At 44.9% G+C, this 17,857-nt stretch overlaps 1 protein-coding gene across 1 annotated transcript; it reads left to right on the top strand.

The window, feature by feature from the left end:
- The first annotated feature begins 4,233 nt into the window (after nucleotides 1-4,233).
- GPR88 (G protein-coupled receptor 88) lies at nucleotides 4,234-6,185 on the top strand. The gene has a single exon (XM_088451301.1). It carries the CDS (start codon nucleotides 4,301-4,303, stop codon nucleotides 5,300-5,302), a length of 1,002 nt encoding a protein of 333 aa, XP_088307427.1. The 5' UTR covers nucleotides 4,234-4,300; the 3' UTR covers nucleotides 5,303-6,185.
- Nucleotides 6,186-17,857: the final 11,672 nt, after the last annotated feature.

The raw sequence follows: 17,857 nt of genomic DNA on the forward strand, positions 1-17,857 counted from the left end.
TACTCAAAACAATGTTTGATTTAAGATCTTGATTCTGTGGTGTTTGGACTGTGCTGGTCATATCTGGTGTCAGGCTACACATAATTATTATTAGTATTATTATCTTTTATTTGGACTTGAGGGGCCCACAGAGCCATACAAAGTACATAATAAAACAATGTAGTTACAAAACGCAAATATATACATGGTAGTAGTAACTAGAGCACAAGCGCTGGCTGAATCACTACCCGTGTTGATTGTCACAGCAGACAAGTGTATGAGCCACTGATTGCAAAACAAATACCAAGCAGGAGGAGATGATGGTGTAGGTAAGGAAAGGAAGAGTACATGAGATAAGAGGGCCATGCTCACAAGAGCTTACAATGTATGGGGTAGGGACATACTTGCATAATTATTTATTAAGTGAAGAAAAAAAAAACAAGACTTTTTCTGTGTTTGGACCACAGCTTTGTCATATTCCGTCCAGGGCCAGTGCAAGGTTTCCAGACGCCCTAGGCAACTTTTCACCAACCGCCCCTGCTCCCTCCAATTCATAATATGCCTCGCATCAGTCTCCGCAGTTCAATAACATGCCACACAGCAGTGTCCAAAATTCATAATATACTATATAGAATTTTGCACACAGCATAGCGCCAAAATGATAATGTACCTCAGAACACTGCTGCAAATTCTTAATATGCCACTCAACCATGACTTATGCGATTCATTTTTTTTTTTTGTGGACTCAGCGGCGCCCTCCAGTGGCCGGCACCTTAGGCAGAAGCCTAAGGTTGCCTAATGGGACCACCGACCCTGATTCCGTCCTTTTCCTGCTATAAAACTGCTTCCAGATGCTCCTGTGACATGCAATAGTGACATTTCAGGGGGTCGCAGCCATTTTTACTGTCCAAACTACTAAAACATATAGGGGTCTGGACCGATTTAGATTTGCAAACAAGTCGTCAGCAAATGCACTCACATTGCATACACACTAGACGATAAAAGTGAACGATATGAACGATAGCGTTATCTTTCAACAATATATCGTTCATATCGTCCAGTGTGTATGCACCAAACAACGAATGATGCGCGCTCTCGTACGTCATTAATGATGTTTGCTGTCGTGCATACATGAAGGCCAATCTGACAATATCGTCAGAAAGTGCCTGTGGCAGGATGATGTCACTGAACGATACCGATCAGTGTGTACACCTAATATCATTTGTCCTGCACTTCTGCAAGTTTAAGGGAATTCTTTCATCAATATCACTCACAACGCACATTGTCTAGTCTGTATGAGCCTTCAGGGCCTGATTTCAGAGTTGAACACTATTCCGATGTTCACGCAGTTAAGCAAGTATTGATGGTCTGCACATGCGTCCCAGCTGCATTGCACACACGCTGCAAATGAATTGCGAATGCACACATGCACACATTGTGAGGATTCACTCGCAATCGATGACAGGAAGAGACCGTTAAGATGGTGGTTACAGGGAGTTCCGGCCAAAACACGGGCGTGTGGGGGCCTTTTCCTGTGTGTGTACTAACCAGCGCCTGCGATTGCGTATGCACAGAACGAACCTCCAGGTTCTCATTTACCACAGCTATTCTGAGTGATCGTAGACTTACTCCAGCTGTCAATGTTTTGAAGATCTGCGTACAATGCTGCGTTTGTGTATGCAGTCGGGGGCAGCTATGAGGGCTCCGGTGGGCGTCTCAATACAAAGTCTGCCGCCTGTTGCATTAGCATATTTTAGCTACTGCGATCCGCAAGAGTATGCAGTTACGTATGCATTACCGACCGTCCATGTCTGAATCAGGCCCTAAATGTAGATATTTGTCCATATTCTGACTTCTGAGTTGTACATATCTATACAACTGCACCTCCGCTATCTGACCGTTTGGGATCATCATAGCCATCATTATTATCAGTGCGTACTTGCACCAGCTCTACACTAGGTTCATCTGAAATCAGATAGATCAAACCATCCCATTTACGCGCCCAGGACACATCATGCGTAGTATTTGCACAAGCACCCTATTACCACCCCAGTATTCCAGTTTTACCACAAGTGGAGATGTTGCATATGACTGAATCCCCCACTGATGCGGGTGTTCCGCTATGGAGCATGTGCAGTGTACTTACCTACTCTCTGAGATTGGCCGGGAGGCTCCCGAAAATCCCGAAGAGCTATTTGAAAAATGTACTGTGTGCAACCCTGCATCAGCCTCCTGTTTCTGTTTCTATAGCTAATTAATGCAGCGTACAGCGCACACAGGTACAAGGTTCTGTGATCAAGAGAACTGAAGCAATGATGCATTCCTGCAATGCTGTTATTATAAGCCTTTCATAATACCTTAATTCCTAGCATTACAAGATATACACTTATGTATTACTATTCCCCTGATATTCCAATCACTATTTACTGCTTGTGCTGTGATTGGATGAACTCATGTTATTACACTGAGCGTGGCACCAGAGAGCGTTCTCCACTCTGTTGGGCTGATTCAGAGTTGGGAGCAAAGCAAAAAAAAACAAACTTTACACCTTGGCAAAACCATTTTGCACGGCAGAGGGCCAGATTTATGTATTTAGATTTACTTTAGTCACTGTTTAAGTTATTCTTAATTGCAAGGTGGTACTGAAAGGGTTAAGGGCCTCATTTACTAACGAGTTTTATCACCAAAACCAGTGATACATTTCACTGTGTATTATAAATGCTGCTCCAGCCAATCAGCTCCCAACTGTTAGAAAAATGACAGTTGGGAGCTGATTGGCTGGAGCACCATTTACATACACAATGAAATGTATCACTCATTTTGGTGATAAAACTCGTTAGTAAATGGGGGCCTAAATGAGTTTAAATACTGAAGTGATAATGTGCCTGATTCAGAGGTGGACAGAGTTGCTGAAGCGACGGCGACAACTGCGAATTTATGGTATAGTTGCAGCCGATGGGCTTCCTACTAAGACGTCCAAGGACTGAGCCTCTATTCCTTCGCTGTGCGCAAATAGCCGGCACATCACTGGACTTTAGAGGAACTCTGTGATACATGGCCTAAGGTACATTGCCGCCAGTGCCAGTGGAACTGCGAATCTTGCCGCAGTGCCTGACACCCTCACTCCCGCCACCAATATCTACCCCCCAGATACCACCCAGGAACGCCCATCAGAATTGCATGGTTCTCCATGCAATTCCAATATACGCGCCCCAGCGTTACCCATCAGGACGCATACGCAGGTCGTCACGGATGCATGTGCACAATTAAAATGTTGGGTGCTTGCGTCAGATGTTTTATTTCCGTCCACCACTGAATTAGGCCCAATGTCGCTACTTAGCAACCATTAACTTGTTCCACCATTATTTATTAATTATAAGTATATAAATAGATAAGTACAATATAAGTATTCAATTATAACAATAGCAATGTAATAGAACTTCAGGAATCTAATACACTATTAGGACTAGATGCAGAGTTGGTCACAAATTGGCATAATTTGCACCTACAATAGCTGCATGTAAAACCATTGTAAATATGCCCATATGCTGATGAGTAAGCATCACAAAATGTGCGCCACTTGTCATCTGTGTCATGTGCTCCAGCTTACGCCAGTCATACACTTACACACGCTCATTTTTTTAACCATTTGTTTTGCCTCCCTGCATCTGTGTCCTGATCTGCATCTGTTCGCAATTGTGTAACGGCGCTCTTACTGTATACATCATACATTAGAACGCCTTTCCCTCCCCCTTCCCGCACTCCGGGTACAGGCTGGCGTAAGTGCTAAAATTACACAGCGCATATGTGTGTCTGCAAGATTTTCTACGCAAACTGGCGTAGTAATCGCTCACCATCCCCCAAGTATGTGCAATAATTGCCAAATAAGTGTCATGTTTTATTTAGCAATTCTCTCATTTCCTTGCTTAAATGCAACGCTGGATGTTTTGTACATCAGTTGTTTTTCTATATCTACATCTCACATTACTGTGGTGAAAGATATAGAAGAAAGAGAAACATTTTACATTTACTGTCGAATCAACTCCCTATTCTCTACCTCAGAACCTGTTGAATAATCCTTTACAAAAGCTTTTTTCTAAGAGTATAATGTCACAAAGACATAAAGTGAGCTGAGAGTATAACACTAAGAGCTGTCACAGCCGTCACCCCCTCCCCTCCTCAGTCTTGTATACACTCTCCCTCTCTCACTGCTTGCTTCACTCTCCTGCTCTCTCTCACACATCCACTTTCCCTCTGTGTCCTTTTTACCTTTCTCCTTCTGTGCCTCAGCTCATGGGATGGCTGCTCCATTTTCTACAGGATGACCAACATCACGTCTCCCCTGGACCATTGTGAGAGACTTCTGGGGACACGTGTCTTGGTGGCAACTGCATACTCTGTTTACTCCGTCTCCGGGACTTTGGCCAACATTTTGGTTATTTACCTGGTTTGCTCCTTCAAGAAACTCAAGACAACTAGTAATGCCTTCATTGTGAATGGATGTGTTTCTGATCTTCTAGTCTGCGCTTTTTGGATGCCACAAGAAGCCATATTAATTTCAACTGGTCGCCTGGAGAACCCCACTTACAGGGTGTTCATGGAGGGGGTGTTTTTCCTATGGATGACCGTTTCCCTCTTATCCCACTCTCTCATTGCATTAAACCGCTTTGTGCTCATCACCAAACTGCCGACAGTGTACCATACTGTATATCAGAAGAGGAACACAGAGTGGATGATTGCCATGGCTTGGGTTCTGCCTCTTGCATTTCTCCTTCCTTGGCTCTTTGGACAGAGGGCGCTTGAAGTTACCCTCCCATGCCCAAAACTAAAGCTTTATGTATTTTGGGGCCATGAGGTCCCAGTGTCTAGCTTCTATACAGGCATACTTTCTGCGGTCACCGTGTTTAGCCAAACAATAATCCTTTTTCATTGTTATTTCCGCATTTTCAGAAAAGTGCAGGTCAGCCTGAAGCGGGTGAGTGTTCTCAACTTCCAAGTGGTTCACAATCTCCCTTGTTCATGTCCTCGCAAAGATAAACGTCTGGGTCTATATGTCCTGATTGTATGCTGTGTTTTCGCAATGACCACAGAGCCCTTTGCATGGTCAGTTCTCTATGGCCTGCTCCAGCCACTACCCCAAAGCATTGAGATAGGCAGCTGGCTCTTGCTTTGTCTTCTGTTTGTGCTTAACCCTTTCATCTACACCTGGAAGAACGAAGAGTTCAGGAGGTCCTTCCGAGCAGTAGTTGGAGGAGAACTATGCAAAAGCTCTGGAAACGGCGCCGATCCAGCAGTGCAGACAGTTTCCCAAATTGACCCATGAGTGGTGTTTTATCCATGGCTTTTCTGCATGATCCTTTGGGACAGATGCAACATATCAGGAGAGCATCTGACTCAGAAATCAAAGCTTATTCTTGACTATGTGTTGCCTCTGTTCTCACTTTTGTATTGACGGTTTCTATGGAAACATTCTGCATTCATCCCCTCTCAGCTCCATGGGCCGGTGTAAATTAGCCCACGGTGGGCAACATAGGTTGATATTTTCATAATGCAACGTGTACTATTTACAGCAGCTGCCAGTGCAGAATTTCTTGGAAAAACAATATTCTAGCTAAGTAATCAGACAGTGTGTGCTGCATTCTCAAAAAATGGGTTCCACAATATGTCAATGGTTTTATTTTGTTAGAGCCAGTATTAGGAGAAAAACAAAGAATTCTAATGTGTTTATAGCAGGAAAACACAGTAGGAAATAGAAAATCCATTTGTAGATGATTTTTCTCTTGACGGAAATGAAATGTTTTTACTAAAATTAACCGATTGAGGATGTTGCTATTACTCTTACAGACTGAATTATTGCAGTTAATACAGGACTCGTGTATCATGCTAAAGGACAATTCCTGAAGCAGATGACAGCTTAATGTGTCACATTTACACCACCCTAAACTTGCCTTATAATGTATGTGTATGACAATGCCAGAGACCCCACTGTACTTGAAGGTACGCCCACTGATAAAATCCTTCCACAGATGCTTTTCAGAAGCTTTTGGCCATTTGCCTTGGAGGAGGAAAAGCCAACAGCACAGTGTGTTGCTCATACACCCTTATGCTTTATGTGGAACAGAACAGGTAATGTGTCTCTAAGGTACAGAACAGGTAATGTGTCTCTAAGGTACAGAACAGGTAATGTGTCTCTAAGGTACAGAACAGGTAATGTGTCTCTAAGGTACAGAACAGGTAATGTGTCTCTAAGGTACAGAACAGGTAATGTGTCTCTAAGGTACAGAACAGGTAATGTGTCTCTAAGGTACAGAACAGATAATGTGTCTCTAAGGTACAGATAATGTGTCTCTAAGGTACAGAACAGGTAATGTGTCTCTAAGGTACAGAACAGATTATGTGTCTCTAAGGTACAGAACAGATAATGTGTCTCTAAGGTACAGAACAGATAATGTGTCTCTAAGGTACAGAACAGGTAATGTGTCTCTAAGGTACAGAACAGGTAATGTGTCTCTAAGGTACAGAACAGGTAATGTGTCTCTAAGGTACAGAACAGGTAATGTGTCTCTAAGGTACAGAACAGGTAATGTGTCTCTAAGGTACAGAACAGATAATGTGTCTCTAAGGTACAGAACAGATAATGTGTCTCTAAGGTACAGAACAGATAATGTGTCTCTAAGGTACAGAACAGGTAATGTGTCTCTAAGGTACAGAACAGGTAATGTGTCTCTAAGGTGTACTCCATGTTGGGGTGTTTTTAGCAAAGAGTCAAAAAGGCATTTGCCAGAAGTAACCAACAATCAAGGGTGCTCCTGGGACAGGATTTTTCTGGCTTTTCAATGTAAATTCTTTATTGTTATAAATGTATTTAAGAGTTATATAAGCTATGGGTCATTTATACAGTTATTTTAATAATTTATATGGATTTATTTTAAATCAAGATGATGGTTTGAGTTTCCACTTTTTTGCACTAACTCCTACCTAATTCTACCTCTGGCCTCTCTCCAGTGTGGTACTTTACTGCTGTCACAAGGCCTAATTCTGAGTTGGATGCAGCAGCCTCCATGTGTCATGAATGACGATTTTCTGGCTGCCCCCTTTTGGCGGCAATGGTCGGCAGTGTGGCGACGTGATCGCTTATCGCCCCCGCTACACAATGCAGAGATTTCCGGCACTGTAAAGCAGGGGGCGCCATCTCCATCTAAGTATGGCCTCCAATGTGAGCGATTAAGCGTATGTGTAATCAAACACTTCCGCTACACGCCCGTGACACTCCTATAGCACAGCCAGAAAGCTGGGTACACACTGATAGATATATCGCCCATTACATTGAACGGGCGATTTATCTATAGTGCATTGCCGAGTGTGTACAGCGGATATGTCTGTGAACTATGTTGCTCACAGACATATCCGATCTGCTGTGCAGCACAGCAGATGGCCGATAAATCTGAAAGATATATCGGTCATCTGCTGGTGTATACAGACGAGCAGATGGGCCGCCTGTACACATTCTGCTGGTACCCGGCAGTGATTGACAGCTTAACTGGGCGGGCAAATTAAATGCCCACCCCAATGAGCTGTCAAGCCCTGCACATCGGGCAGACGATTGGTAAGTGTGTATACACTTTACCAATCGTCCGATAGATCGGCAGATCGATTGGTAAGTGTGTATACACTTTACCAATCGTCCGATAGATCGGCAGATCGACCCAGTGTGCACTCAGCTTAAGACAGTCCCTCAGTGCATCTGAATAGCCACCTCCCAGTCACACCTACAGGATTGCCCAATACAATTTCAATTATCTTCTGCATGCGTGTGTCTGAAATCGCAACTGCGACTCTGTACGAACACATTTGGGATGTATGCGCGGTGCGACTTAGATGCATACGCAGTAAAACTAAAAATACTCAACTACGTCCAACATCGACATAGCGTGCAACTCAGAATCAGTCCCATAATCTTGGCTATTATAAAAATAAATCGGAATTGAAATAGTCTCTCTTTCTAGGATGCTTTATATGCACTGTTGTAAACTTCTTAGGTGCATATCCACTAGCAGATAGTGGAACGACAGTACGATTACAACATTGTAATCGTATAGTCGTTCCACTTCCCCTGCAGTGCCTTCACTGAACGATATGTCTACCCCCTAACCCTAACCCTCCCTTAGGGGTGCCTAACCCTAATCTCCCCCCCAAGTGCCTAACCCTAATCCCCCGTCTAAGTGCCTAACCCTAACCTCCCCCCGGGGGTGCCAAACCCTAACCCCCCTTCCCCTAGCGTAAACCTAACTCTCCCTGGGGGTGCCTAACCCTAAGTCCCCCCGGGAGCCCTAAACCTAACCCTCCCCCCCCTGCGGCTGTCTGCGTCCGGCGCCCGGCTTACCTTCGTTCGGTATGCCGGGCGCCGGTCTTCCGGCATATGATTAATGACAGGCGTTGAGTTTTCGACGCCTGTCATTAGTACCACGCCGGGATTAGAGAGTCTGGAAGCCGGCGATCGGCATTTAGACCGTCGGCTTCCAGACTACATCCCGACAAGTATGCTATACACTAAAACATGCATTTGCATGTAAATGAAGACTGTAGTCAGAATCCTTGTTATTAAATAAAAAGAACTGAAGGACAAGTATCTGCACTGATAATGAAATTCATATGCCAGGAGAGAAGATACAAGGGAATAGTTGCCCCAGAGCAGATAGAAATCCATTCCTTCAGCACCACCTGTTCCTGCCAGCTCAGGACTCTGGTACTTTCTTCTCAGAAACAATTTGCATCAATTAAACAAAGAATTTCAACATCGCACTCACCACTCCATTAACCACATACGTTATTGATACACTTGTTTATTTCATTTGTCTCTATCACCATGTTATTTATGTCTAGGTTGTTATTGTGCTTATTTATTCACTGTTTATGGGTATAGTTTCTGTAGTGTGCATCATGCTATTGTTTCTATGTACATGTTGTCCTAAATAAAAATGGTAAAAAATAATATATTTAAAATCTTTACTGAAATTATGTTCAAATAAACCATTAACATGATAAATTTAAAATAAAAAAAAAAACAACAGTCAACCAGTCAGACAAATTATAATATACGCGGCAGTATGGATTTGCTTGTGGGTGATCACGTCAAATAAATAAGTGGATTTGTTTTAGTTGTCAACTATAAATAGCTCTTGATGAATCAGTGTATACTTTATACAAGGCTGTTAATTAAATTAAAGAAACCCTACTTAGAGCACTCTTGAGGGGGTTCTAAGTCTTATAATGAAGAGAAATGTTGACAACAGGTTCATCAAGGATGTGCTGGCCATTTCTTTAAACATTTTTTATTCAATTTATGTTACCAGGTCGTATAATTGCAATATGAATCACTTGACTAGCATTACAATTGTTCACTGTGTCCTCCATTGTGGTTAACAGCAGTTTCCATTTAAAGAACAGCATTCTCTATAATAGAATTTAACATGATGGAATATCCAGTACATGACATCTAAATCTGTCCTTCAGATCTGACACCTGGTTCTTAAACATATCGCAGCAATTGTGGTCAGGACCATAGATATCTTGCCTTTGTATAAACTATGTGCTGCCACTAACTTGCGACATGTATTGGGTGGGTGTGGTTAAGCCTTTGTCTGCAAGCTACCGATTATGACTCATATAGTGAAAGGAATACTATAATTATTTATATTATTATGCATGGCCATTATTAAGGATTAGATCTAAATATACACTATGTAGACAACAGTGACTTACAGCTCTGCGCAAGCGAAATACATACCATGCATTCCATTGCACACAAATTCCAAATGGCCACTAATGTGGCGGTTTCGACAAGAACACTTCGTAAGGAGGCCCCTGCACTTGCAGTACTACGGAAATAACAAATGTTTTTATCAGGGTGACAATGCCACCTGTCATGTTTCCAGGGCGATGCTGGACTGGTATACAGAAAATTCGGTAACCAGGAAGGACTGGCCAGCTCAGAGTCCAGATCTTAACCCTATTGAGAACCTCTGGGATGAATTGGAGCGATGGGTGCTTTCTAGGCCAACACGACCTTCTTCAGTGTCACAGTTAGTCACTGTACTTAATGCGGAATGGCAAAACATACTGCCTGCTGTTGTCCAGGAACTTGTGGACAGTTTGTAAAGAAGGGTGTCTGCAGTAATCACGGCACGTGGTGGACCTACAAAGTACTAACGTCAATAAAATCTTGTTGATCTATTTGCTGTCAGTGTCCAGGGGCGCCGAGAGGGGGGGGAGCAGGTACTATTTACCCAGGCCCAGGCTTCCTGAGGGGCTCGGCGCCGCACCTCTCCCTTCTCCCTCCCTCACAGCAGCCCAGCACACAGCGTGTGCTGAGCTGCAGTGGGACACTGCTCGTAGCTGCTAAGCAGCAGCCACAGCAGTCTCCTTTGCCTGTGGGGGGAGCGATCACACTGATCGTGCCTCCCCTGGATTTGTGCCGGGCTGAGGGGCTCACAGCGCCCCCCTCCCAGCGCGCAGCGCCGCTTTGCAGCGCTGCAAAAGTAGGTTTTTTTTGCTCAAGGGGGCATGGTCACGCCTACCACAGTTAGGCCACACCCCATCTTCACCTGGTGCCTGGCAGGGCTCTCTACGCCCTTGTCAGTGTCCAATCACTTTTGTCTACATAGTGTATATAAAACAAGAAAAAAACACAAGAAAAAAAGGATAGACTACTGTAGATGAACCTGTAGGATCTTTCTGATATCAAATCCTATGTTATACTAATGTTTAAAAGCAGCCCTGACTCAAAATACAGATGGATATTTATTGGAGTGATAAGTGCCCTCCCCAAATCCTTTTTAAATGGATTGTTAAATAACCTCAAGTTATCTCAGAAAAGTGGTTTCACAGTGCAACCTGACATTTTCATGAAAATACCTTACCTTTCATGGAAAACTAATGCAAAGAAGCTAAAATATATTTTAGCCAATTTTCAATAGATGACTTACATAATATGTTTCATAGATACAATAGTCCTAACATCAAATAGTCCTAACCAATTTGGTGCCCTAGGCAAAATTTTGACTGGTGCCCCCTAGCAGATAACTTTTTTTTACAACTACTGAGGAGTATATACAGCAGGGTTGCCTACCCTCCCGATTCAGGCGGGAGCCTCCCGATAAACGGGTGCAGCTCCCGCCCCCCCGGAAAGGCAGGCAAGCCTCCCGCATGCCGCCGATCCCCTGTCTCCCCCCCCGTCAGTACCTGATAAACCCCCTTCAGCGGGGGGCCGCTGACGCGATTCGCTTCATTTTGGCCCCGCCCCCTGCTTCACAATGCCTGTATTTCGGCATTGTGTAGTGGGGGCAGGGCCAAAATGACGCGATCGTGTGGCCCCGCCCCCTGTCACACCCGGAAAAGGCATTCACCCCGCCTGGCCATGCCCCCTTTTGCCGGCCACGCCCCCTGTTCTGCCGATCTGGCTGCTCCCTCTCGGAAGGAGCAGCCAGATAGTCGGCAAGTATGATATACAGTGCTATATTTCTAGAAAATAGGTTCAGGAACTCCTGTCAGGGAGGCATATGTGGGTGGAGCTATGGCTAAAGTGGGTCCAGCTACAGAGGGGGTGGGGCATCAATTGGTGCTTAAACCAATTTTTTTTTAAATTATCAAGGTTTGGGCTGTGTTGGGTGGTGGTATTATTATAATGTGTCAATCATATAATATAAAACACTGGGCCTGATTCAGAGACGCTCGTAAGCGGCCGCTCGTTCGTTCCGAGCGATGTTTGCCCAACTGCGCATGCGTACGGATCGTAATACGCATGCGCGAACCAGTCAGTGCGGCCGAAAATCGTTTGTTCACTAAATAGCGAATGCCTGCTAATATGAGTGACAGGAGGAGGCGTATGTGGGTGGTAACAGGGGAAGGTGCTTGAAAACGGGGAGTGGAGATCAGAACGCAGGCTTGCTTAAAGGTCAAAATGGGCGTTTTATGGGTGTGCATAATTAATACAGCAGCGTCACTGACCACGTCACTGGGTTATTTTATAGTCAGAACTGCTCGCAAATTTGTGGTAGGAAAAACCAACCACAAGAATAGTGAGCAGTTCATACGCTGGTCGATGTACTCGATTAATCTAATAAATAGCGGACATGACGTAGGATGCGAGCGGCCAGGGGGCGTAGTTATCCAAAAAACGACCGCAGGTTTTGTTCGCTCGTTCAGACATAGAGGCGTGAACTTACCGCAAAGAGCGAATGGTTCATTTGAATAGCCACCCCTTTTTTCTGAACGAACGACCGCAAATAGCGTCCGGCTCTGAATCAGGCCCACTATTCACATACAGAAATATAGGATAAAGAAACTGCTGTAAATACACATACACACCAACAGAAAACCAAAATCAATTCTAAATATATAAAGACACATCGATTCCACATACTTAAGAAAAAGCTAGATCCACATAAAAAAGACATTGAAAAAGCCAGAGCCACATAAAAAACATTGAAAAAAGGCAGATACACATAAAAAAACATTGAAAAATCCAGATTCCAATATTTTTTTAAAAAACAAAACAGATCCACATAAAAATCTATTGAAAAAGCCAGCTTCCAATATTTTTTTTTTTAAACATATCCACATAAAATACATAGAAAAAATATGATCCACATAAAATTAATTATGAAGGGGCCCCCAATGCTTTTAGAAAGATGAAAAATTGTGCTTACCTGTCGTCTTTATGTTGAGTTATGCAGCGTCAAACACGGTCTGTTCACCCACACTACTACTGATCGTCAGCCATCAGCCTTGGGTAGGACGAAGGCAAAGGCACAGTTGGAGATAGTGGTGTTGGAATTACAGTGAGAGATGAGGAGGGGGTCAGAGGCACACATGGGTATGGGAGGATCAGAGGAGGCACAAATGGGAAGAGGGGGTCAGAGGCATACATGGGTAGGGGGGAAGTCAGACACACATGGGTAGTGGAGGTCAGAGGCACACATGGGAAGGTGAGTTCAGAGGCACACATGGGCAGGGGGGTGCAGAGGCACACATGGGGAAGGAGGAAGTCAGAGACACACATGGGAAGGGGAGTCGAAGGCCATCACAATGATGTGAGCCTTGAACATAGTACAGCGCAGCTTGCGCTCCTGGGGACAATAATACAGTTTGGCCGCCATGCCTGATTGCTGTGCTTTTGCAGGTTTTATTTTTAATATAATCTATGCTTCATGCAACATAGTACAGCGTAACTTGCGCTGGGGGAACTAATACTATTTGGCCACCTTGCTTAGAGTTTGCAAGAAAGCATGTCAGAGCTGCACCTGCACAGAGAAACTATAATGTTTTTTTATGTGTACTAAATAAAAAATCACCTTACCTATATGGTGGTTTCTCGGCCACGCAGAACCTCTGAAGAAATTGATCCTCCCTGGGCAGACAGTGGAGCTCATTCAGACCCGATCGCTAAGCTGCGAACGCTCGCTTGCAAAAGGGGCTGGGTATGCATATCAAGCGATCGCACTTTGTGGTGTAAGGACGCCCTCTATGTCCTAGAGAGCGATGGCAGTGAGCGTATGCAGGACTATAAAACCTCCCACCTGTCACTCGCTGCACACGTCATCTCCAGGAAGTGTGTATTTATTCGGGGACGAGGGCCATCGGAGCTGCTTGCAGCGCTTGTGATAGACCCTACCCTCCCGCAAGCACTGCGAGCAGTACAGGCTAAAAAACAACCAAGTGAAGTGTTCAATGATGCTACTTTGCTAATTATGCACACCTGTTAAACTCCGTTAAGACGTCCAGACACGGCTGCGTTCGCACATCCACACCCCCGTTCACAAGCACCTTCCCCTGTTACCACCCACAAACGGCGTTATCTGTCACTCAAAGTAGCGGGTAGTCTTTGTGCAATGAGCGCTTGATTCCCGATCGCTAAGACTGGCTTGCGCACATGCATTGTGAACCATACACATGCGCAGATGTGCGATTACCGGCAAGAGCGAGCGGCCACTGCTTAGCAATCGGGTCTGAATGAGCTCTTTAATCAGTAGTCACTATTCACGTTGTAATTCACATTGGCCGGAAGATGCCTGTTTATTGTCCCCTCCAGCATGTTGTCATTCCAGCCTTTAGCCCCCTGTGTCCCCTCCGGCCCCATCATTCCAGCCTCTAGCCCCGTGTTCCATTCAGACCCCAGCCCTGTGTCCCCTCCAGCTCCCATAATTCTAACCTTTAGCCCCCTGTGTCCCCTTGAGTTCCCTGTCATTCCAGCTTCCTGTATCCCCTCCAGCCCCGTCATTCCAGCCTCCAGCCCTCTGTGTCCCTCCAACGTCCTGTTATTCCAACCCCTCTGTCTCCTCCAGCATCCATTATTCCAGCTTCTAGCCCCAGGCTTTAGCCCACTGTGTCCTCAGCCCTGTCATTCCAGCCCCCTTTCATTCCAGCTTCCTCTGTCCCCTCCAGCCCCCCATCATTTCAGCCTCCAGCCCCCCATCATTCCAGCCTTCAGCTCACTGTGACCCCTCCAGCCGCCTGTCATTCCAGGCTCCAGCCCCCTGAGTAACCTCAACAGCCAACCCGCTCTCCGGCCCCCTCCAATTTACCTTTATTTTGTCAGCCAGAATGCTCCTCTTTCTCTGAGGCAGTTCGGTGTCCTGCTGCTCCAACCAAGGCAGCCAGTTTAATGCGCGCTGCCTGCTCCTCGGGCTCGTTTTCTTCCTGTTCCCGAGAATTTGACACAGCTGCACACAGAGAGCGTGTGCCACGTTACGTCATCACTGAGAGGAAATCCCGGAGCCACACTGCAGCTTCAGCTCAGTATGCAGACCCCATGTCAATCACGGCGCAGGCCCTGTCCACATTCCCGATCAGCAGCAGCAGCAGCCGAGGGGGGAATCCTGGTAAAAAGGATGAATTGAGTAGGGGCTGGGGGAACTGTGGTATGCTGTAACTCTGCCCCTGCCCAAGGAAAGTACAGCCTGACTGAGATTGCCAGTGAGGTTGAGCTTATTTCCCCTTCGTGCTAGGGACCTGGAAGTGACGTGAGTGAGGGCGGAAGTGCAGTTCCATGCCCATTAAGGCCACCTAAAGAAGAAAGTTGTTCCCTCGCGGACTCGCTGCCCTCACAACGCTTTGGGCTTGGTGGTTCGCTACGCTCGCCACAAGGTTATATTCACCCTCTATGCCCACTTGTATGGTAGGCAATGATGTTGGACAGTAACTGGTAATGGCAGGGTCCTCTCCGTGAAGGGGATTTAGACATTACCCTGCCAGTGATACTGACTCGGGCGGCGGCCATCTTGCAGGCATCTGGCTGGCTGTTCAGGGACCTGACAGTAGCCTGTCAGGACTTTGAGCAGCCATTCAGATGCCTGCAAGTTGGCTGCCACCCGAGTCTCTATCAGGGACATGCACGTGGGGGCCAAATATTTGTTCCCCAGTGCATGCTGCACTGTTCTATGCTGCATCTTATATTGAAAAGAGGCAGAGGGGGCAGTGGCAGAGCGCTGGGATGCCCCTAGGCATTCCAGTCGCCCTAGGCATTTGCTTATAATGCCTATGCCTAGGGCCGGCTCTGCCAAACATCCACATAGCTGTGAGGGGATAGGACAGTTTCTGGGCTCGTTTTAGTAGACTGGGTGAAAATGTTTACAAGCAATAGTTTTGATCACATTGATCTGCTCACTTAGGGCCCCATTTATTAACGAAGCTAAATACCATGGGTATCTTTCGTTTAGTATCGCAGTGATACAAATGTACAAAATTTACAGCAAAATATTTGTAAGTTACGTACTTTGGCGAAAAACCACCACGCAAATTTTGGGGCGAAAAAAAATAAATAAAATTATTTGAAAATCGTTTTAACATATTGGGTCTGATTTTTCGAGGGGTGGTGTGGATGTGTCAAGTGTTTTAAATATTGCACATGGTTGCAGCAGGCAGTTTTTTAACAGTTTTTAAAATTGCGTTTTTACGACATGAAAATATACTTGCACCCATTTTAACGTACCCAAAATCTACGTGGAACAGTAATTTCATGGGAAAAAAACTGCTATTTTTTTTTTCACTCATTTTTTTTTTCTACCAAAATTTGCGCGGTCGTTTTTTTTTGCCAAAGTACGCAACTTACAAATTTTTTTTCCACTGTAATTTATCATCCGGGTAGGGGTTATCTAAAGGGTTCTGAAAGAAATCCCAAAATTTTTAGTCAAGAAATAGGGATTTTGCATTTTTTTTTCTCATGGTCTGGGATGGAGAAAATTTTCCTCCAGTTTTTCTTCGCCTGTTGCCGTTTTCATCTGTTTTTTTGTGAAAATTTCGCCAAAAACTCCTATTTTCGACGCTAATTGAATACGGCCTTTAGAGTCAAAACTAAAACTCGGAGGTCTGCGCACATCTCTACTTCCTGGTCAGGCGGATGGCCGTTGCTACTGTGCATGCATGGTTATCAGACCATGCATGTACCAGTGGTCAGGGGTGCAAGGGGTGTAGCTGCTAATGGGCCCAGAGCTGAGAGGGGCCCATCTTCCTTGTCCAAGTTACATGTGTTATATACATTTTTCACCATTGGGTGGCACATAGAGGCCCATACAAACTTTTGCTATGGGGCCTTCAAATACCTATTACGCCACTGTATATATATGCAGCAAACGTATAAAATTGAGTTACAAAAGAAAGTAACTTTTGTCCATACATAGTCATTCTGGTGTACATATTCAACCAGCGAGAAGGGGCTATAATAAAGTGTCAAAAGAATATTAAGGAGTCATTGGAATTATGAACAACAATGTTTTTAAACTCCATACGCATAAAAATAAATTGCGATGTGTTCTATAGATAATCCTACCGATGTTACTACTTACTATAGCACAAGAACATTGTTCAAACGTGGCAAAATAAATGTACTCGCCTTTCCCCTCAGGATTTTGGAAGTCAACAACATGCACTGAAAACAAAGGAGATTGGATCTTTGTGGATAAGCATATCATTATGCATTATAAAGAGCCTAGAAATATAAATTAATAGCAATGTCAAACATTGGTATTATATATAATTTACACAGGAAGTCTAGGTAACGGTGACATTCCACCTATTATTACATGCACTGGTCACATTATTTTCAGGAAAGAATGAGGATGTGAGTCATTTACATCTACAAGTTGCTGATAAAGGGCTCAACCCAATTAGCTGTGAAGGGGGCGAGTTGCCATTGCGATGGCATAGAAATAGCAGTAACAGCATTGCAACTCATAGAATCATAGAATTTGATGGCAGAGAAGAACCACTTGGCCCTTCTAGTCCAACTCATCCCCTTCGCAGCTCGATCTCACACTTCTTTTTTGCTATGTTGCAATAGATACCTCTGATTTGTTCAAGGTATTTGGAAACCAGACATTGAACTAATGATAAATTGAAAATCAGTGTAATTTTTGCTACTAGCTGCTCAGAACACTATCTGAGAACTTTTCCATCCTATCAGGACCTGCTGGCATGCCAGGGTTAATGCTGGCAAGCAGTTATACACGGCCATTTCGTCTAGTCCCAAAGGTAATTCTTTTGGAGTCATAAACGTCTTAGCAAGTACATTATAATCCCTGTCAAAATGAGAATAAAACATATTTAATTCCTACACGAAACCCTGTGCGGGGAGGTTAGGGTTAGGCTGCGGGGGGGAGATTAGGGTTAGGCTGCGGGGGGGAGATTAGGGTTAGGCTGTCGGGGGAGGTTAGGTTTAGGCTGTGGGGGGAGGTTAGGGTTAGGCTATGGCGGGAGGTTAGGGTTAGGCTGTGGGGGGAGGTTAGGGTTAGGCTGCGGGGGGAGGTTAGGGTTAGGCTGCGGGGGGAGGTTAGGGTTGGGCTGTGAGGGGAGGTTGGGGTTAGGCTGCGGGGGGAGGATAGGG

The sequence above is a fragment of the Taudactylus pleione genome, unplaced genomic scaffold (assembly GCF_031769625.1).
Source record: "Taudactylus pleione unplaced genomic scaffold, aTauple2 ptg000546l, whole genome shotgun sequence".
Lineage (NCBI taxonomy): Eukaryota > Metazoa > Chordata > Amphibia > Anura > Myobatrachidae > Taudactylus > Taudactylus pleione.

Excerpts from the sequence above, each read along its gene's own strand:
- GPR88 (XM_088451301.1), top strand. The coding sequence starts at position 4,301 with ATGACCAACATCACGTCTCCCCTGGACCATTGTGAGAGACTTCTGGGG.